The following is a 21,695-nucleotide window of genomic DNA, read 5'->3' as shown; positions in this document are numbered from 1 at the left end:
GTTCTCTGTTTGAGTTTCTTCACAGAATTAGCAGGAATATTTGGGAAAGCAGTAAATCAGTTGAAAGGTCAGATGAGGATTGTTGTATCTCTGAGATTTGGCCTTTTTTCACACTTTAAATGTGACATCAGTAATTGTCCTTCTCTTTTGTTTAATGCAGAAGTAAGCAGTGATCCAGTCTCGCTCGCTGCTGTCTGTCAGTCTGCCCAAACACTCCCTAATACTGCAGAGCTTTGCAGAGAAATGCAGCTGAAGACTCAACAAGCAGAGATACCACAAGCAGCATTTCAGAGGTGATGACGCAGAAATATCTGAAATGTTCCTTTTAAGTTTTCACACTGGCAGTAAAACATGACCTTTGAGTCTTTGTTATTCTAACATGAGGGAGGACGACTGCACAAAAACACTGATTTGTTCTTTCAATTTGCAAGATCAGAGGGTTGAGTTCAGAGTGGAAAACATGCTGACAGACATCCATCACTGAAGGAACTTTTCCTCTTTAGTCACCATTCATGTGTTTTTAGAGCTGCAGCAGAGGTCAGGGTTTCAGACAGTAGTGGCTGTTCTACTTTCTTCCTCTCTATGATTCTAGACATCAATCCCAGTAACTTCCAACAGCTTTCAGTTTCCTGATGATTTTCAGTACAGACAACTTAACACTGACTGGCATCCCAAATGCTGAACATTTCTCTTAAAAGATGGAATTGGGTCATTTCAACAACCTGCTCACTTTCCCTTCAGTCACAGTTTCCAAAGTTGGCTAAGCTACCCAACCAATCTGCCTGTGGCTTTATAGCTTGTGTGAGACGGCTTGTAATTCCAGCCTGGTTTACATGGAGCAATGAGGTCCAAGTCTAGAGGAAAAACATCATCCTCAATGAGAGATTGTGGTTACAGACAGAAGCACAAATATAATCTGGTCTGTAATGACCTAACATGTTTCCATTGAGGAAACACAGATTTGTAGTAAAGGACATCTTTAATTGGCAGCTCCTTTAATTCCAACTGAATGAGGAATAAAAACAGGATGTTCCAGTCAGAGTCATGATGGGTTCTAGATGTCTGCTTTCTGATTTTACCAGTCTGGATCTTCATGTACTGAACCTCTGTCACTGTTCTTGCAAAATAGGCTGCTGTAATTATTAAAAAAGGTCATATCTTTCTAAAATATATTTTTCCTTAGATCTCAGATCATTCGTAAACCGAGACACAAAATGCAACTTTGATGAAATGACTCCAAGTTTCCTTTTAGTCAGAATGAGCTCACACCTAAAAGAACTAAAAGGTCTAGAATTAGTTTACTTTATTGTTGTGTTATATTTCCTGTGAATGATCTAAACATGCAGGAGGTGAAGTCTGTGTTTAACAACAGTGAACAGATTGGACAATGCAGAGAATAGAAACGTAACTTTGTATGAAGCTCTGAGGAAAATCTCTTCAAACCAGGGATCAAACTGTTAAATTATTATTTTGGTTCCTTTTTAATGTCTTTATTGTTAACCTCAGTGTCATAAAGAAGTCTGTTAGAAGAGGATTTGGTAAAGAGTTCCTGTTGCAGACTCCCCGTCACCGATTCCTTTGGGTTGGGACATCATGATTAATGTTGGTCTACCTGTTGAATGGTTTTATTCAACCACAGAGGGCAACAGACAGGCAGCAGTCTGAGGTGCAGGGCGGAAAAGCTGAAGCTTTGGAGAGGCTGGATTAAGATTCAAGAGAAGCTGCAGCAGGTTGCTGCTGAGCCACAGGTTTGGATAACAGCAATAATGTGAGAGGAGGCAACAGAAGTTCACCTCAGGCCAGAAGGCAAAGCTACAATATTGTGGAAAACCTGAGCAAATAAACCCTTCCTGACCTTAATTAACCCCATTACATGATTGGGTCAATCATTGCATGTTTTCACAAACTCTTAGTAAAAGTCAGTTCCCCCTTTTAAATGAAAATAAGCACAAATAAACAATAATTACACAGAGGCTGAACACTTCAGATGGTTAGTCACATCCCTGGAATAACTACTCTGGATAAACCCCAAAGGAACCCACAGCTGAGAACCTCAGAACCTTTGAGTCATGGGCCCATAATGTGACAGGAGGAATCAGTTGTGGCTATTTATAGTCCAACTGTTTCTTCTATTTGTCTGGATTTCACTGAAGTAGCAGAGAGCAGAGATGCTAACTTCAGCTTTAGGCAGATGCAGATGGTCCAGCTGTCTAACTTTGTTTATGGATATAATTAAACAAATACAATTATCCTGATGATCACTAATAATGATCAGAATAACAATCCTGATCATTATTAGTGATTAGGATCAGCAATGATCAACATCCTCAGCAACATTGATAATGACGGCTACTGAACAAACTTACTATTTTCACTGAACCTGGATTTGATTGAGAGAAATTTAGTTTTAAACTTTAACTTTTCTAACCTGCTGTAGCAGCTGGCTGTGCCACAATGCTAATGCTAGCTAACATAAACAGGAACAAGTTCCAAGTTATTCAGTTACAGCTGCTGTTTTATCTTTTTCATCTGTGAAAGCTTTAAGTTGCTCTGTCCTTCAGCTTCCTGGCCAATCAAATCAAACCATGAATCTTTAGCAGCTAAAATCTATTCAAGCTTTTTGACATAATAAATTAAACTCCATCAGCAGCAGCAGCAGCAGCCAGCAGCTCCTAAACAGACATTATTTGTCCATTGGGTCTCTAATCCTCAGTGGCTCAGACAGACAGCCTGCTTCTTTCAGACTCATGCCCGCCTCCCTCTCCTTCCCTCTGGGGGCCGCTGCCCCTGAACCGGCCTAAAGCAGCAGCAGGATGTTCGCAGGCTCAGCCTCTGTGCAAGGAAACATGAGCAGGCGCAGATATTCAGAGTCCCGGGCCGCCGGATAAAACCAGAGGAGGAGACGGCGGTCCGTGTGGTTGGAGCTCAGAAACTCAGGCGGGGAACATGTGAGCGGGGCATGGGCGGCTGGGAGCGGGATTATTGTTCAGCACAGCCGAGAGACGCAGGAGGGAGCCGGGGAAGGTAACTGCCACAGATCCACTCACTGGTTGAATGAAAGGTTCAGATGTTCTGAAGGCGCAGCTCCAGCTGCTTCAACCCAACTTGGAATCAGTCACATTACTGCCAGCATCACTTTAGTCGATGTCAAGAAAATATTCCAGCTGTTTTCCACGAAGCTGCTGCTGCTGCTGCTGGATCCGCGTCCGAGACAAATCAGCTGATAACAGCGATGAAGCTGCAGAGAGAGAGAAAGAGCAGGTCGTTTCTGAAGCAGGAAGTCGGTTGATCTGCTTCACACTGTAGTTTAGAGTCGCTTTAACAGAATTCACATGAATTTCTTCCTGTAGAATAAATGAGATTCTCACCATCCACAGTCTGCGTGTCTCTTCGTGGGTTGTTTTTTTCCCCCCACAGCGCAGCAGGAAAGTGGATCTAGAACCAGTAACTGTTCCGCTGTCCGCACCGACTCATCCCGGATTTATTTCTTAGCTGATTGTGCTAATTAATGCGCAATGAAAGTGCGCAGAAAGAAGCGCCTCTCCGCATTAGAAGCGGGAGGAGACTGAATGAAGCAAACAGGTTGTGATTGTTTCTAAAGAGACACAGAAGTGGAGTCAGAGCGCCGCGGCTCCGCTCGCCTTTAACTCTGAAGCTGCTGCATGTGGAGGAGTTTAGATGAAGGATTTAGTTCATATGATCCTCAAACTAAATGTGATCTATTCTTCCGCAGGAGAGACGCGGGGACAGTTTTCCTCCACGAACCTTTTGGATTGGAGCGCAGCAGAGAGATCTGCGGACCGAGCGGCCAAAGATGAACACCGTTGTGTTTAACAAGCTGAGCAGTCAGGTCCTGTTTGAGGAGAAGGCGAAGGAAGTGGAAATGAGCAGCAGAAATTACCTGGAGGTCATCGACGGCCAACATCCAGATCTCCTCTGCAGCAGCCCGGCCATCAGAGACAGCCAGGCGGCCAGACACAGGCGGAGCGGGTATGTGAGGCTCTCTGTTCTGGTAGAGGCTGCTGCTCAGCATGCGTGGATGTGGGTCGGCTTTAGTGGGTGAAGGAACCCACGGAGGGGAATATCTGACAGCCTGGTCAACCTGCTGGTCAACCTGCTGGTCAACCTGCTGGTCACTCGTTAGCTGAGCGAGAAACGGGGAAAAACTCTCCTCAGATCTCCGGGATTAAATCTTCGGGTTTTGCGAAAATAAGCGCAGCAAATGAAACATTTAAACTGGAGATTTAAAGACTGATATGGGTTTAGATTTTAAACCCATATAAATATAAAGTCCAGCAGCAGAGTTTTTAAATGAAAAACTATAAATCAATTCATGAACATGATGGAAGTTTTTCTGTTGTCGTGCGTAAATACGCATTTGCTCCAAATTTGGCTAAAATGATTTTAAAAGCGTCTCCGTTCAGACTCCTGTGGTTTCTAAATATTTTCGTCCTCAGGTTGTGATGTAGAACAATCTGACAGATCCGATAATAAACCTTTTTCTAGACTGCTGCTGATCTAATGACCATTAAACTGTGATCAGAATTAAGGTGAGAATCAAGAAGCAGCTGATATTTGTTCAGTAGCTCGTTGCTCCAGAGACACTAATGTCTTTAAAGTATCTAATATATAAAGTCCGACCCTCAGCATCTCGAAAATAAGAAGGATGAACCTTTCAATTTATTTGTTCAAATAAATTTTATAAAGTACATCAAAGATATTCATATAAAAAAGGTGATTATTCAAAATGTTAAATAAGAAAAAGGTTAAACTGGAAACAGCTGGAAAAACAAAAGCATTTCTGACTGGAGCTCCAAAGGAAACATTTTCTGCTTTGATTAAACACTTTAATCAAAATGTTCAGTTGGAAACTGAAACTATAAATAATGTTTATTTAGCAAATGCAGTATTATTTTTTTTTTAGCCTAACTGAAATCATTTATTAGCGCAGGAGTGAAAAAGTCACGTGACCCGTCAGGTTCCAGTCCTGACCTGATGACCTTTGTTCATGTTTTCTCTCTCTCATCATCCACTCTCCTGTCTGACCACAGAAAGGCCACCAGAACCAGAGAAAATCTCTACAAGAAACAAACAAACAAACAAACAAACAAAAACCAGGATGAATTCAAACCAAACAGATTCCAACATAAACACATGTTGGCAGCGTTAGCCAGAGTTTCCATGAACACTTTCAATCTCGCTGCCTGAATTTACTTACAGTTTCATACAAAATGATTTTCCTTTTGGATACAAATGAGGAATGTCCTGTAACAGAGCTCTGGGGTCAAAGGTCAGAGTGAAATGCGCTCCACGATGTTCAGGCTGATCCAGATTACAAGGAAAATATTTGGAGAACCAGAACCTCGGGCCCGCTTTGAGGTCCGACTAAAATGGTTCCATCTGCAGCCAGTGGAGCCGTTTTGGGAGCTAAAGGAGAAGTGGAGAGCAGCACCATACTGACATCTGCAGGTTCAGGTGTTCCTCCTGTGGGTTCAGGACGTTTCTCTGATTCATCTGCCGACATTTTAGACGCGGCGTGAATTTCTGACATCTGCATGCTGAAGCCCTGGGGTGTGTCCGGTTGTTTGCCTGCGTTTAAATGCTGTCCCTGCTGGCGCACAGGGGTCGTCCCAGCGGCAGCAAAGTGCGACACAAGCGCCAGGCCCTGCAGGACATGGCGCGGCCGCTCAAGCAGTGGCTCTACAAGCACAGAGACAACCCGTACCCGACCAAGACGGAGAAAATCCTGCTGGCGCTCGGCTCGCAGATGACTCTGGTCCAGGTGAGACGCTTTCTTCTGCTCTGATTCCAGGAGGAGACAAAGAAAAGTCACATAGACAGGAGAGTGATCAGGCTGCTGGAGTTTAGACGTTCAGCTTTTACTGTTCCTGAATGTTTAGCAGCAGCTGAGCAGGAGTGAAGTTTTGTTTCCTCTGCCTTCCAGATCCTCCTGCAGCTTCTCCTCTCTCTGCTGAGCGTCTCAGGCTTTGATTGTTTCTTCCACTTTCTTCCAAAAGCTGCAGCTCAGCTTCATCTCATGTCCCAGAGAGTCTAAAAGTGTCAGAACTAAATAGGTTTTGTTAAATAATAATAATAAATTTGTCCTGCTTAACATTTTGGTTTCAGAAACTCTGCAGAGAAAAGATGTTTACCTGTTTGGAAATGATTCACAAATGATTTTCTTTAGATATTCCTGAAATATTCCTACGTCTCAATATGTAAACCTGTTCTGCTGCATTCAAAAGCTCCAGAAAAATGTAATTTCTGATAAAGATTTGAGTCAGGAATATTTCTGCTGCTTTGATCTTTATGACGTCTGGAGAAACCAGTGAGATGTTCAGAGCAGAACTGTTAGAAACTGCTGATGGCTCCAAGTTTAGAGTGAACATCTGAACTTATCTGACAACCTGACTGTTGAGAGGAACACCCAGCACTGAGTGCAGCTGTGTGTGTGTGTGTGTGTGTGGGGGTGTGTGTGTGTGTGTGTGTGTGTATAGCAGCGTTTTCCTCACATGGTCACTCTGTACTTAATCTGCTTCTCATTTCTGGGAGCGCTTGATGTTGGACACTGTGACCCAAACACACACTGACACACCTCACACACACTGTGTTTGAGTGTAAATATCATTAGTGGGGTCAGAGGTTAAAGGTGGAGAATTTGAGGGTCAAAAGTGCAACAACCTGACATCAAATGAGATAAATATTTAAATACAATATTAAATATTGATACATTCATCTAGAAATTAATAAACGAGATTTTCTCTCAAGTAACATGCTGGTAAAATAATGGCTGAAATAATTAATCATATTTAGGTAAAAGTTTTAAATGTATTAAAATAAGAAAACTATAAATAACCAAATTCAAATGTATTATAGTAAAATCATTATTATCTGATTATTTATTGATTTATTTTTCTATTTTCTGATTTAAAGTCAGTCATAAAATAATTCCCAGTTTTATTGAAGTGATCATTTATAGAAATATTTATTTTGGGAAAATGGTTTGATGCAAATCAGTTCTTAATCTAAATTTCTGTTCTCTTTTGAAGAACCTGGTTCTCTATTTTCTCTATTTTCAGTTGCTGAAGGATAAAAAATCTTGTTTTTTGCCAATTAGGAATATGAAAACAGATAGTTATAAATCTTTAACCTCTCAGTCTTTGAAAATATTTCTGGACTGAACAAGTGATCGTTTTGTCCCAAAGTGTGAACATAAACTCAGATGTGACCATGACGTCTTTCTGTCTTTCCACTGATTGCTGCTGAGGACAGCCCAGTTCTTCCACTGTTTAGTCCAGACAGACCGCTGTTAAGGCTGCCAGTGGCGTTGAACGCATCACTTCCTGTGTGTTTTTCCCTGGAGAGGCCGACCTGGCAGCAGGTGTTAAACAGCAGCTAAATCTGTCATGTTGTAGCGCAGCAGTTAGCTTTGTTCCATGTCGATGTTGTGAGATGGAGCCGATGATCCGGTGCCGTCTCCATGGTTCTTGAACTCCATCTCCGTGGTAACACGCCGTCTCCTCTGGGACCTCCCGTCCTCATGAGGACACCGTCCCTTCCCCTCCAAGTCCTGCAGACTGAAGACGGTGGGACGGTCCTAGTTAATGAGAAATGTGATCCTGAAGGAGAGGACGTGAAAACTAAGTAGTCCAGCATGAGGCCGCCGTCCCCGGCCGTTCATAAGCAGCTTGAAATCTACTGAGCATGAAAAGTTATTCCAGTAGAACATCTAATGGTCTCCACTCCCAGTGGAAGAAAGAGCAGCGGCTCAAGTGTCTTTTTTATTGGATTTTAAAGACAGAGATGGAAAAAACGTCTTATTGGGGGGAGTCTGGACGTGTCCAGAATGAGCAGGATGGGGACGTGTGTCTCAGTCAGAGCATTAGATCATGAAATGATGCGTTCACTGGCCGTCAGCCGATTCTTTGTACACAGTAAAAAGCTGAGAGGCTTCAGTTTTCCTGCAGAACGTCTGGGATGTTCCTCTCAGCTCCGATCAGAGAGCTGCAGCTGATCTGCAGCTGGACTCTGTCTCTGCAGCGAGGCGACGTCTCCACTGAGGACGACACGTTTAGTCTGGCTGTGAATGTGGACGAGTGTGGACTCTAGACATTAACACGTCTTCCTGTTTGCCGTGTGTGTCCCCTTCCTGCTTCGTCCCCCTCAGGTGTCCAACTGGTTCGCCAACGCCAGGAGACGCCTGAAGAACACGGTGAGGCAGCCGGACCTGAGCTGGGCGCTCCGGATCAAACTCTACAACAAATACGTTCAGGGCAACGCCGAGAGGCTGAGCGTCAGCAGCGACGACAGCTGCTCCCAAGGTACGCCTCACCTGCTGCTCTGAGGACAAACTGTCCAAACTGCACAAACACTTGGATATGATCTTCTGAGCTCAGAACCAGAACATTGCATGTTCTCCTTCTATCAGTCAGTGGAGCTGGCAAATGTGCAAACACACGCTGGCTCTCATGGGAAGGTCCGGCCCGTTTTGGTGTGGAAGCGTAAGAAAGTCAAAGTTCAGTCGTCCTGCAGTGAATGAACAGAAAGTTCAGAGTTCTGTGGTGTCAGTAATCTCTCTCTCAGTGTGTGAGGAGGAGAAGCTGAGCGTGTGGCTCCCAGAGGAATGTGTGCATGGTGTTTGTGTTGTGTGTGCCGCAGGCCGCTGCACCACCAGAGGCTCCGTATATCTCCCTGACTCGTCTCCCTGTCATATTCTGGTTCTGGAGCGATCCGCAGCCTGCTCCCACTGCTGGCCTGTGTGCTGAAAGGTCCTCCATTATGTTCTGAAGCCTATGCTTTTGTTCCAGAGACTATTTCTGGGATCAGATCTGACCCTGTTGACCGTGTCTTCATTGCTCTTACTGTCCTGAAACGGTCCAGCTGGTTCTGGAGCTGCAGCAGCAAATCCAGGCTAAAGTAAAACCTGTTTTCTGCTTGGAGTCCAGAGCAGACCTGATGTTCTGCTCAGTAGAACAGTTTAATATTTTTATTGGATTAAATCAAAAGGTCAGATTGTTTGGTGACAGAGAAGATGCTGGACAGCATTCATTACGGTTTGGTTCTGGGTCTGAAGTCTGAACTGGGCTTTTTGTTCTGGAGGCGATGCCAACATGTGGGCAGGAGCAGCAGGCTGGAGTCTCCTGGTTCTGCTGTTTGAACGAAAGATTAGCTCCAAATAACCGTTTTCCTTCAGACTGGCTGAACAGAACTGAGACAATAACTGAACCTGGAGTCCAACATCTGATGGAGGAAATGAGTCATTACAATGTGCACTTCCACTGATTGTTTTTAGAGACTTTATGACCACAAAAAAACTGATGGGACCTAAATGCAGTGACCCAGATGAAGATGGAGAGACTGGAACCAGTCAGTGCCACTGGTTTACATCACCATATGTATATACAGGCCTTATGCTGCAGTCTTTACTGTTTCTGCATCAATGTGACCAACAACAGATGTTCTTTATCCATAGAGAGTTCTACAACCCAACGAGTGGATTGAGCTCTTACTTTAGGTTGAGAGAGAGACTTGAAGACGAGATTCCCTTCAGGTTTTCACTATCAGTAAAATGAAGAACAGACCTGAGAGACAAACCAACAGAGATCAATTCAGACACAGTTTTCCTTATTGTGGAGAGTTGAGGTTCATTTCCACTGTTCTATGTTGATAACTGATCCCAGTTAGGAGTCGGGACAAGAGCCTGAATAAAAATGATGTTTATCTTATACTACAGATCACCATGGCAACGGAAGTTTGTTCTAAAGTTTTAAGAGATGGTTCTTGTTGTGGAGAAGACTTCCTGTCCTCCACCAACAGAACAGTCATGTGAGCATGTCCTGATGTTGCAGATGGAGACAACCCTCAGAGGACACAGAGCGGTCCTGAGGATCTCACCAAGCCCTTGTACCAGAGCGTCATCAAGAAGGAAGGCTCCCCCATGGTGGGCGTGGCCATCGGCATGGACCCAGGGCTGCGTTCTGCAGTGGAGGCCGAGGACTACGTGTCTCCACCCAAGTACAAGAGCAGCCTGCTGCACCGCTACCTGAACGACTCTCTGCGACACGTCATGGTGGCCAACGCTGTCATGGACGCTCGCAAGAGGAACCACTCTGGCTCCTTCAGCTCCAATGAGTTCGATGACGAGCTGCTGTCGCCATCGTCCTCTGAAGCTGAGGCCCACTTCGTCTATCGAGCCGGTAAGGAGACCACTGACTCTTCCAGGAACTCTCCAACACACACCACATTCCTCATGTCTGATCTTTGTCTTCTTTCTGGACGTTTGTTTTCATTCCTGCAGTTTGTCCATTATGTCCAGCTGTCTGTCCCTCTGCAGGATCTCTAATATCTCTCCTGCTAACTCTCTCTCTCTGCTTCCTTTAATTGAACATGTTGGATGTGTTGCTGAATCTTCTCCTCATGGCTGCTGAAATGGAGAGGCTGTTCAGGAGCTCCTTGAAGTATTTTGTAAAATTTAAACAAGGTGCAGTTCATCTGAAACACACAAGCATATCCAGTAACCTGCACACTGTCAAACCCACACACACTGAACCACTGGTTGTCTCTGAGGCCGTCCAGAGAGGTGGGAGGAGCTTCACCTCTAGCTAACCAGGGTCTAACAGGTCAGACACAACAAGACTTTCAGGCTGCTGTTTGTCCCGTCTTTGTTCCAGCTGTGGCTCCAGATGAGAGCAGAGCAAAATGTCCGACAGGCTTCTTGAGACTGAGAGTTGAATGTGGGACCTTTGCAGTCCAAAGCGTCTGGAAGCTGCAGGAGTTCCTGCAGCGTTTCTGAGATGTAACCAATCAAGGTCAGCTGTGATTGTATCGGCTGAGAACACTGGGTCTTTGTTCAGGTGGACTTCACATCCAATAGTAACATTTTCCCTTTGTGTTGAACACGACCAGAACAAGGAGGGTCCGGATCTGAACTGGATTGTTGGAGGGAAGAGCTGCTGTTATTGTGTCTCTTTTGGACAAAAGTGTTTCTTCTTGTCTGAGTGTGAAGCAGACAGAGTGTGTGTGTATCTGAAATGAATCAATGAGTCCAACAGGAACAATTAAAACCCTTTGACCTGAGCCAACATCAGGCTGTTTTCACTGCTGAAGCTTCACTCCAGCAGATTTTATCAAGACAAATCCCAGAAGGGCTGAATTCAGCTGGCTGAGCTGCTGCCTTTAATAGACACTGACTGTTTTATCTCTGGTTATTATAATTTCTTGCTGCTGACGTGTCCCTCTTGGCCTCCTTGGACTCTGATACATTTACACAAGTATTACTCTGTTACATGTGACAGAAGCTTGTTGGGTCAAACGGAACGATTCATTTAAAAGGGACAAGCTCCTTCTGGGAAAATCAGATCTGATCCAAATTACATTAAGAGTTGAGAAAATAAAATTTTCATTCCACATCTGAATTTTGAGGAACAAAGCAAATAAAAAACTGCAGAGAGAGAGAAATGTTTTCAAGCTCAAGTTTTTATCATTTCCTGCAGTTTTTTTCTCCTGCTTGCTGGAAATTCCAGATATTTCTTTAGAGAACACATTCTTCTTTTGTAAAGAGTTTTATGTTTTACAGCGAGAGACAAATGTGTCCCTGTGCAGCAGATTTGACATAAATCTGTTCTTCTATCACCTCCACAGAGGACACAATGTCCAAATAAATCTGATTTAAGATTACTGAAAGCTTCAAGCCCAGACTGGGTTCTGTTCTCTGGCTTTAAAAGATTTTCACATATTAAGTTTGTCCAGGGAGATTTTTGGTCATATTGTCTTGGTAAGTTCAAGTCTGCAACAAAGTTGTGATTGGACAAGGAAAAGTGGTGAACCTGGTAGCTGGCGTCCCATTGGTTCAAAGTCCATTTGTGTCCCAGTTGGTTGTTGTGGGCTCGGCCAGAACTCCTGACTACAAAGACCAGTCAGACGTGGCAGGAAATGGAGATCATGGATTGGCTCCAGTGAAAAACTAAACTTCAGTCGCCTTGAAAGGAATCCCACTGGTGAAGCTCCAAGACCTCAATCATCACATCCACACTAGAGCTGCCTGGTAGAAGGAAAACAAGCAGCATGTGATGATACAGGTGGATGTTGCAGTGACAATGTCTTAAATGAATTAATTAAAACTTAAAAAACGTTCAAGCTGCAGTATGTAACTTCTTTAAATTTTTTTTTTTTTTTTTACATATTTGTGTAAACTGTCAGTATGTTGTGAGATAATATATGAGAAAAAAATGGAGTTCCCCTGCCATCTCCCAGTGCTGTCCAGAAACGGCCAATCAGAGCCAGGAGGCGGGTCTTAGCACCTCTCGCTCTCTGCTACGTTGCAGCTAGCATACTCTGTTGTGAATGCTCAGTCTAGTTAGCATGGCCACCGATGACAGTGGATAAGCAGTTTTCCTCTAACAGTAAGTTGTTTCTCCACCATTAGCACATTTAGCAGCAAGTACATGAAGTTGACTGACAGCTCTAAGACCCTCCCCTTTGCTCTGATTGGTTGGTTTTGACTGGGAGTGGTGAATTTCGCAGTCTGCAAAATTAGCTGAGGGAAGCCGTGGAGGAGATGGATCTTTTCACAGATCATCTCTCTCATAGCATACTGTCACAACATGGTGACAGTATGCTGTCACATAACAAATATGTTGAAAAACATATTCTTAACAAAAGTTACACATTGCTGCTTTAAAAAAAATAAGAAAAAAATCATCTGACATCTTTAATGAAATCCTGACTGATATTTGCTATTATGGCAACAAAACAACTTAGTTTGTTTCGTAATGATTTTTCCAACTCAAGCCACAAACATCACCAAATATATTCCAGGCCTACAGATCCTGAATGCAAGGCACGATGAGCTAACATTGGTTGCAGAACGGTGAAATTACCATGATAATAAATGGCCGTTAAGTTGTGAGCGCACATCAAACACCGGCAGCCACATGCAAACACTCTGCAGTCCGAAAGGGTTTTTCTTGAACACAAGGAAGCAACAGAGTTCCACCACACAGAGCCAGAGGTTTCATGGCCAGTGAGCCTTTAATGGGATCTGACAAGGCAGGAATCTGGCCGACTGTTTCCCTTCTCGCTCGGCTCCAGATTTGGTTCTGTATCGTGTGGATCGATATATGCCAAATGACTCCTAATGATTCGTGGACACAGACTCCATTTGTATTCCACGGTTTAGCCACTAACACTCCAACTGGACGCCATGAAAACAGCATCAGAGAGCAAAATCTGGATATTCTTCCCCAAATTGATCACTAAATGATGAAGAGCTTGAAAGTAGTTCCCCATCTGCGTACTCAACCAAATGACGGAAACAAAGCATCCATAATGTGTAGAGAGAAGGCAGTTTTGGGGATTTCTTCTTCTTAGACAATAAGTTAAATATGAAGTGATGTTAAAACGAGATTTGTGACATGACTGCTTCCATATTTTGGTCTAAACATGATTTCATTTACCAATTATATCTGTCTGGCTTCCCTTCCAAACAGTGAGCCAGCTTTTGGCTGGCTCACTGTTTGGAAGTGAGCCAGCCAAACATGCCAGACATGGCAACTGTCGTCTTTATGGACGACAGTTGCCATGTCTGACTGATTAGCAGTGAGGTGACTACAGATATAAATGAGCATTTGTAGCCACAGTACTTCTTCAGTGGCTAATGTATGCTGTACATTGTCCCAGTTTATATAAATCCATTCATTCATTCATTCATTCATTCATTCATTTAGCAGAGTAATATCCTGAAGGCCACAGGAGAGACCTTGCTCTACACAGGAGAACTGGATGTCAATGACACTCTCCCAGATGGTGATAAATGAGGACGACTCGTCCCAAGAATCTAGGGAGCTGGACAGGCTCTGGATTTTCCTCAGAAAGAAGAAGGAAACAAATAGAAGAGGATCTAGCTCCAACCAAGACTCACTAGTTTCAGGTTAGACTTCAGAAAACAAAGAGGAGGTGATGAAAGGGACTCAGGGCGAGACTTAATTTAAAAAAATGAGCCACTTAGTCTAGTTTATGGTCAAATATGGGATTTATTTTTCTAAAGTAGAATCCACAACTCCTGACTAGTGTTGGTTTTGGCAGGATTGGAGCCCTGGGCAAACCTGTCCTCCTGCCCCCCTGCAACCAATGAAAATGCAAGCAATTATCAGTCGTCTTTTGGCTTGCTGTCCCATTACTGAGACAGCAAGCAAGAAAAACTTACTACTCTGCACATGCATACAAGTAGCAGATGAGCTGCATTTTATTTTCTAGCTCTTGGGAGTTTTGCCCCTTTCTAATGCCACCCTGGGCAACTGCCCCTGTAGCTCATATAAAAAACCACCACTGCTCCTGACGGCCATCAGTGAAATAGTTGTAACAAGTTTTTTTTGTTTTTTAAAAAAAATGAAGTTCAGACATAAAAAATGTGGAGGCACACAAACATGGAGGTTAAAGTTGAGTTCCTGCTCTTCTGGGTTTTAGTTAATGTTGAGGCGTGGTCTTTACTAATGGGAAACAATGCCGACCAATCACGTTCCGGCTTTCAGTCTCACCACACGTCTCTCTTGGATTAAGATACATGCAGGCTTGCTGGCGTCTCATTGAGTTAATATGCTGTTTTTATTATTTGTGTCACCGTACTGACCACACGGTTCACTTCTGTTTCCCCTGGGAAAATAACTGGATCATCTGAAACCCTTTATTTAATTTATTCAATGATCAAATATGCATCTACCATAAATGGACAGACAGAAAAGAGGTTATTTTTTAATTCAGCATCAAGTATTGACTGAACAGTAATTCCTTTCTGGTCCTGAACAATCAGACCGTGTGTCTGTTCAGCTCTGTCTTTGATTTAAGAAAAAAAAAAAAAAAAAGTTCTTTTTAGCAGCAAGAAGCAATGTGGAGCTAAAAACTGACTCTGATTTAAAGACACGTTAGGTCAGGGGTGTCAAACTCCAGTCCTCAAGGGCCGCTGTCCTGCAGTTTTTAGATGTGCCACAGGTACAAAACACTGGAATGAAACGGCTTCATTACCTCCTCCTTGTGTAGATCAGTTCTCCAGAGCCTTAATGACCTAATTATTCTATTCAGGTGTGGTGCAGCAGAGGCGCATCTAAAGGTTGCAGGACAGCGGCCCTCCAGGACTGGAGTTTGACACCTATGCTTTAGATAAACCAGCTGAAAGCCTGATGGGTCATAGGAAGCGGTTTGTGTGTGTTAGTGTGTTTCTGTCCAACCCACAGCTTGGTGCTAGTTGCTAACAGCAGCAGCAGATGGTAACGATGGGAGCAAAACCAGTCTCCACCACAGTCATCTGAACAGGTGGAGCATCACTCCCTCTTTGTTAAACTCCATCTTTGTCCTCTCTTCTCTCTCTCCTCTCGCCTCAGTGTTCAGTCAGCCAGTATTTTGGATTTTCCACCTCGATGCCAGAGACCAGCAGACATCTCAGCTTTTCCCCTTTGGGGCTCCATAAAGCGTGCTGTCAGAGCGGCCCAGAGGCAGCAGCAGAGCTGACTGAGTGTTCAGCACTTGGGAGGAAAGAAGCAGAAACTGGGCCAGTGATTTATTGCTGATTTATTGAGTTGTTGGAGCTGCTTTTGTTTGGAAAAATCTGAGTTTCAGATGTTTTAGGCAAGAAGCTTTGGAAATAGACTTTTTGTAAGCAGAGGTGTGTCTCCAGATTCTGTGATTATGGGCTACCAGAGGACCACCAATCAGAACAGATCATCTGAGCCATGGCTGCCTCACACACACTGAATCACTGAAAGCTGGGGATAGATGCACCCGCGCGCACACACACACACACACACCCCTTCGTCCAGGTTGGATGAACAGAGCCCATCAAACTGTGAAACTGGCTTTTACTTTTAGTGCAGTGATCATTCAGAGAGATTTCACCTCAAGTTCAGCAACTTTAAATCAGAACCAATCAGCTTCAGAGCTGTAACAGTCAGTAGACAGAGATCCAGCCTGTAAGAATTCACAGCTAAAGTTTGAACAACTGGGGCATTGCAGTGGTGCATGAAGCTGTCACAGGTTGGAGTCCCGACCTGATGACCTTTGCCACATATCCCCTGTCTTTCCTATCTGACCACTCTTAAATAAAGGCTACCAGAGCCAATAAAACTTGAATTCAGAAGTTTTCGTCACGTCTCACAGCGTCTGTTTGATTCAGCAGCTGGGATGGTCACCCTGGATCAGGGAGGAGGTTTCCAAAACACCTCGAGTCACATGGAGGACAGAGGATGGAGACCGAGGAAACGTCAGTGAAATAGAGACTCGTAGATAAAGCAGGACAACAACAGAGAAAAAGACGGCACAGCAGGGAATTGTGGACAGACATTAATGTGAGGACATTGTTGGAAATCTCTGACAAACTACAACCTGAACTAAAACTGAGTGGTTTGTAACTCTGGGTTATCACGTCCTCATCTCCCTCTCACACATTCCTTCTCTTCTTCTAAGGAGACAACTGTGGTGAGTGAGGTCAGGCTCCTCTCTGTGGAAGAATCCAAAAGTGAACCAGAAAACTAGAGGAACATTTCCTAATCAGGGCCATATCAGCCCGGAGCGTCTCAGACCTTGTCCTGTCATCATGGCTCAGACTGCATGGGAAGCAGACAGAAGAGCAGCGAGGAGATGGAGAGTCTGAGGCTGGTGGAGCCTGCAGAGATGAGATCAGTGGATCAAGATATTTGGAAACTCTGGAGGCTTTTAAAGCAGAAAGAGAGGTGACCAAGATAAAGCTGTAAAAATCAGAGCAGTTGAATGTTTTGGCTTTCACATGATGCTGGACTTTTATATTCATAAGAAAAGATGCAGTGAAGATGAAAATGTTACTCAGCCTTCACTCAGATCTGAGTGAAGGCTGGACGCGAGACAGAAGACAGGTTGAGGTCTCAAAACACCAAGAACTCTCAGTAAACACTCTGGCTGCCATAAAGACAACTTTACTTTCATTGTTTAATGACTTTGCTGTTCCTCACTAATGTTTCACAGATGAGATGGAGGTTGGTCCCATTGAGGAGGGGGGAGGAAAGCCAGCAGGCGGCCATCTTTCTCCCACTGACTCACTCACTGCCTTTTCATTCCCTCTCAGATCTGTTTCGCTTTGTCTTTTTCGATCTGATTTCTTCAGACAACTCAATTATGCTGGCTGGGCTCCATTTGTTTTCCAACTAAATATCACATCCATGGACTTTATGAGTCATAAGAAACATCTTTCAGCTCCATCCTATCAGTCACCTTTACGCTTGAAAGCTTCTTGCTAAAACGTGTTTTTTTCCTCCAGCATCTTAAATAAAGACAGAAACCAGAGCAGCACATGTTTGCTGAGGACACGGTGTCCACTGAAAGAACAAAACACAAGTCAAACACCACACACACACACACACGCATCCACTAATCTGCTGAACATGCAGGTTCTCATCATCAACCTTCATTTAACCAGGATAAAAAAACTTGAGATTAAAAATATTTTACTAGAGTGTCCTGGTGTTCTGACCCAGAGAAGTCTACTGAGCTTTTCTCTCTCTGCTTTCAGAAGCCACAGACCATGGATCAAGTCAACATGACAAGTGAGTCGACCTTCTCTCCCCAGATAACCTGTGTCCAATCACCAGCTGAACGTGAGCTGTAACGCTCTGTGTTTTGTTCTCTCTGTGCGTGTTTGCTTGTTGTGCCGGTCGTCAGGGGCAACGGTGGCGTCGCAGCGACGCAGAAGGCCAAAGATGAGACGTACTGGAAGGAGATCAACGCCGCCATGGCCTTGACCAACTTGGCTCAGGGGAAGGACAGCGTCTCCGGGACAACCAGCTGCATCATCCAGAAGTCCTCCCATATAGCTGAGGTGAAGACTGTTAAAAAGGTTCTAGCTCTGACGTCCTCCCATCCAAAAGTAGAAACCAGTAAACATTCCTCTCTCCGCAAGTTTGAACTGAACTCCCCTTTAAATGAAGAGAACTGTTTCTTAAGGAGGGAAAAGGGTTTGTTTAAAGCTGAAGATGAAATCATTTTGTCATGTTGAAGTTCCCGTTTTGTACCATTTCCCTTCCATTGTCAGTGCCTTAACATTCCCATTCTTGAAGCAAGAAATGTTTGTAATGTTATATTATTATCCAAAGTGAACTTATCAGCTCAATGATGATGAGCTACGGAACTGAAAATCATCTGGTGTTAAAAACTAGCGGTACAATAAGCTGGGTTAGGTTTCAACATGGAGCAGAAGGTACAAACATCTGATTAAATATAATTTATTTAAGGTTAAAATTTTTACATTAACTTACTGCATTGTGTCTTTAAGGTTCTGTGTCAGTGCATCTTCCCAGTGCAAAGTGACACTCACTTTAGCAATCCTTAATTTGAAATTGGAATTTTGGAAGTTTTTATTTTTCTTTGCCAAGTCTTAAATCTGCAGTATGTAACTTTTATCATTTTTTTTTTCATATTTGTTGAAATTATGTTGTAACATTTTGGTATGAGACAGATAACCTATTGAAGCTCCTTTGCCTTTTCCCAGTGCTAACCAGAAACAACCAATCAGAGCCTGAAGGCGGGTGTTAGTGCTGTCAATCACCCGCCTTGTGGCGAGGGTGACAGCAGAGCCTGTATAAAAGTTACAGACTACAGCTTTAAGGCTTTTTAAAACCTTGTATTATGGCAAATACTTAGACTTCAGTATTCAGTAAATGCAGTTCAAAGTTCTTTTCCGTAACCAAAACCCATAAACATGATTTTGGAGAAATCAAACTGAAAACCTTCTGATTACCAGACTCTTACCACAGAGGTACAGCTGCCTCAGATTTACCACTACATTAGCCTGAAACCCGGTCACCGTGATGCCTTTTTTCTGTTCAGCAATATATCATGTGACTAGTGAAATAAAAAATTTCAGTGAGAATGACAGTTTCTCGCTCAGTTGATCAGGTGCTGATGTGAACCCTTGCGTTCCTCATGGTTATGTTGGGGTTGCCTGGATGTCTTTTTGTTTTGTTTTGGTCAGTTTTGTTTATCCAGACTGTTGCATTAGGATCATGTCTTGGCATCCAGTGGAAAGAGTCTGTTTCTAGAGAAAATACTTTTCCTAATGGTGCACATGTCATAAACTTTTGTGGTGAGCTTGGAAAAGCTCACAGTTGTAAAAAAAAAAAACAAAGAAAGAAAAAACAAAACCTTCTCATGTCCTTGGGAGAAAGTGAAGTTGGCCCTCTGTGCTGACTTTTAACTTAATACGCCTTCAAGGTATTGTTCATGTGTTATGAAACCTAAAGTGTAACATGAATTGCTCAGTTTGAGTTTTATGACATGCAGTCTGTTGTTATGGTCAAGGACTTTGCAAAAGAGTGAAGTTGCACAGTGACTTTTTTTTTTTTTTTTTTTTTTACATGTCTCGAATGCTTAACAAAAGTCTGTACTTAAAGTTCGTGGTTGGGGAGGTGTTTCAACAAAATGAAAGAAAGTTCAAGAAATGAGGGGTGCCTTTGCCTTACTGCAGTCGGTGTGCCTAAACAAGTAGAAGGAAATGAGTCAAACCTGCCAATCCCTAGTAAGGCTGTTGGCCTCCTATAGGTGTTTATATACATCAGATCCAGGCAGGGAGGACCTGGATCCATGCCTTCGTCTCTGAACGAAGGCATGGGCCTCACAACTCGCACACTGAGAGGAGAGGAGGCAGGGGAAGGTAAGGAGAGTTCAGGGACAGAAAGTCTCTAACAACCAGAGACCGGTCACACTGGCTAACCCATGAACCCCACTGTGGACCAGACTGTCTGAGGTCTTCAACAAACTCTCCACTTCATCTGGGAGGATCCAGTCAGAGCCTTTAAATACACGTGTTAACATGTTTCTTCATACCTTACCTGCCTTGTGAAGTAACTACGCCAGCTGGAGTGTGAAGCCTCACTCAGGGAACGATGGTTACCTTCCTGATACGTCCTCCTTACGGCCAGTCAACAGAACCCTGTTAGGGTCGACAGTACGGTAAATAAGTCAGGGAGGAGGTGAAATGAGGACAAACAATGAAGCTCATTCCAATCATTTTGTAAATCAAAAGGTTCTGTATCAATGAACTGAAGCCATCGTCTGTGATCCTGAACAGAACTGATGCTTTAACAGGGAGAACCTTGTTCCCCCGACAACAGAGGAGTCATTGTGGATATTGTAGCATCACACAGTAAATCAGGACACATAGGGATGAAACAGGAACAAGATGTTTTCATTATTTATATTTAAAATGGCAACCATCAATTTTTTTTAATGTTGACTCACAAAGTGAGATTTTTTAAAATGTTATTTTATTTTTTGCTTATTCAAATGGAGACTGGATGTTCAGTCCAATGACCAAAATGCATATCTCCCTTTTGTTCGATTTGTTTTCATGTAAAGCCATTTTTTTTATGCTGCTTTGTAACAACAACGAATAAAACTCTGAATGAAACGATGGCATCTTTTCTATACATCATGACGCACAGAGTTTTACAGCAACTTGGCACTCAGGAGGTTGCAAGGTATTTTATCTGGGGACACAATACGTGATTTGACAGCATGAAGAAACTAAGTGTTCACGCTAACCGACTGCAGACGAATCAGACTGGAGGATTAACCAGTACCAGCTGTGGATTTAAAAAAAATAATAATTTTTATTAATGAACATCTTTGTTTACAAGTACAAAAAAAGAGGAAACAGAACACAATATATTATAAAGTTTGCCAGGGGTGTAGCTTTCAACAGTAAATAAATTGGTATGAAAAATAAAAAAGAATGAAGAGCAGATATTATGGACATGACAAATTAAAAATATTCAGAGATCTACAAACATTCATATGTTTACAGCTTTTTTGTTCATACTCCAGAACCAACTGTGTGCAGTCTGTCATCAGGTCAACGAAACAAACATACCACTAGGTGGCAGTAATGGAAGATAGTCTCAAAATTTGGACCGTGTTATTTCTGCTAGCCTTGTGTCCAGGGTGTATTTGAAATGAACTTATGTTCACCTTGGATTTGAATCGCTAAACGTCCTCTTGTTTTACTCGGTTACAGTTTGGAATTTGTATTTGAGGTTGTGAGATTATTTGGAAGGATTTGGCCGTAATCTAAAAATGTAACTCCTGTCTAAACAAACAATGTCATGTTTGGGCAGCACTGGGCCGATTTAAACATTGAGAATTTATGACAAATAGTTTATATGGAACATTTTTCATTCATGTCAATTTATTAATCTGCATTCTGTCAGCTTTGTGTTCAATATGTGAACTGTAAGGACCGTCTGTCTTGGTGTTGTTTTGTAGTGGGACTCAAGATGCAGGCAGAGGTGAAGGCACATACATTTAAAGTGTAACTAAACCCCAAATCACCTGTTTGAATAAGTTATTTAGGGTTGTATCTTTAAGTTTTTTTATTCAACTGTATATATTTCTGTGTTTTTTGTTTAGTACTGCTAAAACTGTCAGTGCTCCTCAGGTTGACCGCTGCCTATAAGCAGTTGGATTCTGTTAAAAAAAACAGTAAAGAAAAAATAGCCAAAAACACAAAGGCTTAATGAATATTTTTTTCTTTCCGTTGGCTACGGTTGTGGTACATCTGAGCAGCCGTGTTTTATCTAGCAAAAATGCAAATTCTAAAGCTTCAGATTCATGTCACACGTGCATCCAATCACGTTTGGAACCGCTTCCGAAAAAGTAAATTCAGTCTAATTCCCGTCTGTGGT

The 21,695-nt window shown here is 43.0% G+C and overlaps 1 protein-coding gene across 2 annotated transcripts; it reads left to right on the top strand.

Annotated features, from left to right (window-relative positions):
- Positions 1 to 138: 138 nt before the first annotated feature.
- LOC116711918 (homeobox protein Mohawk-like) lies at positions 139 to 20,422 on the top strand. 2 transcript variants are annotated; one of them, XM_032551537.1, is made up of 7 exons: positions 139 to 293; positions 3,734 to 3,990; positions 5,623 to 5,782; positions 8,168 to 8,321; positions 9,849 to 10,196; positions 17,531 to 17,564; positions 17,680 to 20,422. In XM_032551537.1, the coding sequence occupies exons 2-7, from the start codon at positions 3,815 to 3,817 to the stop codon at positions 18,011 to 18,013; spliced, it is 1,206 nt and encodes a 401-aa protein (XP_032407428.1). In that variant the 5' UTR covers positions 139 to 293; positions 3,734 to 3,814; the 3' UTR covers positions 18,014 to 20,422. The 2 variants fall into 2 exon arrangements, with proteins under 2 accessions (XP_032407428.1, XP_032407427.1); XM_032551536.1 differs by lacking the exon at positions 139 to 293 and adding an exon at positions 2,416 to 3,024.
- Positions 20,423 to 21,695: the final 1,273 nt, after the last annotated feature.

This window comes from Xiphophorus hellerii, chromosome 21, assembly GCF_003331165.1.
Source record: "Xiphophorus hellerii strain 12219 chromosome 21, Xiphophorus_hellerii-4.1, whole genome shotgun sequence".
Lineage (NCBI taxonomy): Eukaryota > Metazoa > Chordata > Actinopteri > Cyprinodontiformes > Poeciliidae > Xiphophorus > Xiphophorus hellerii.
This window is presented reverse-complemented; position numbering and strand designations above follow the sequence as displayed.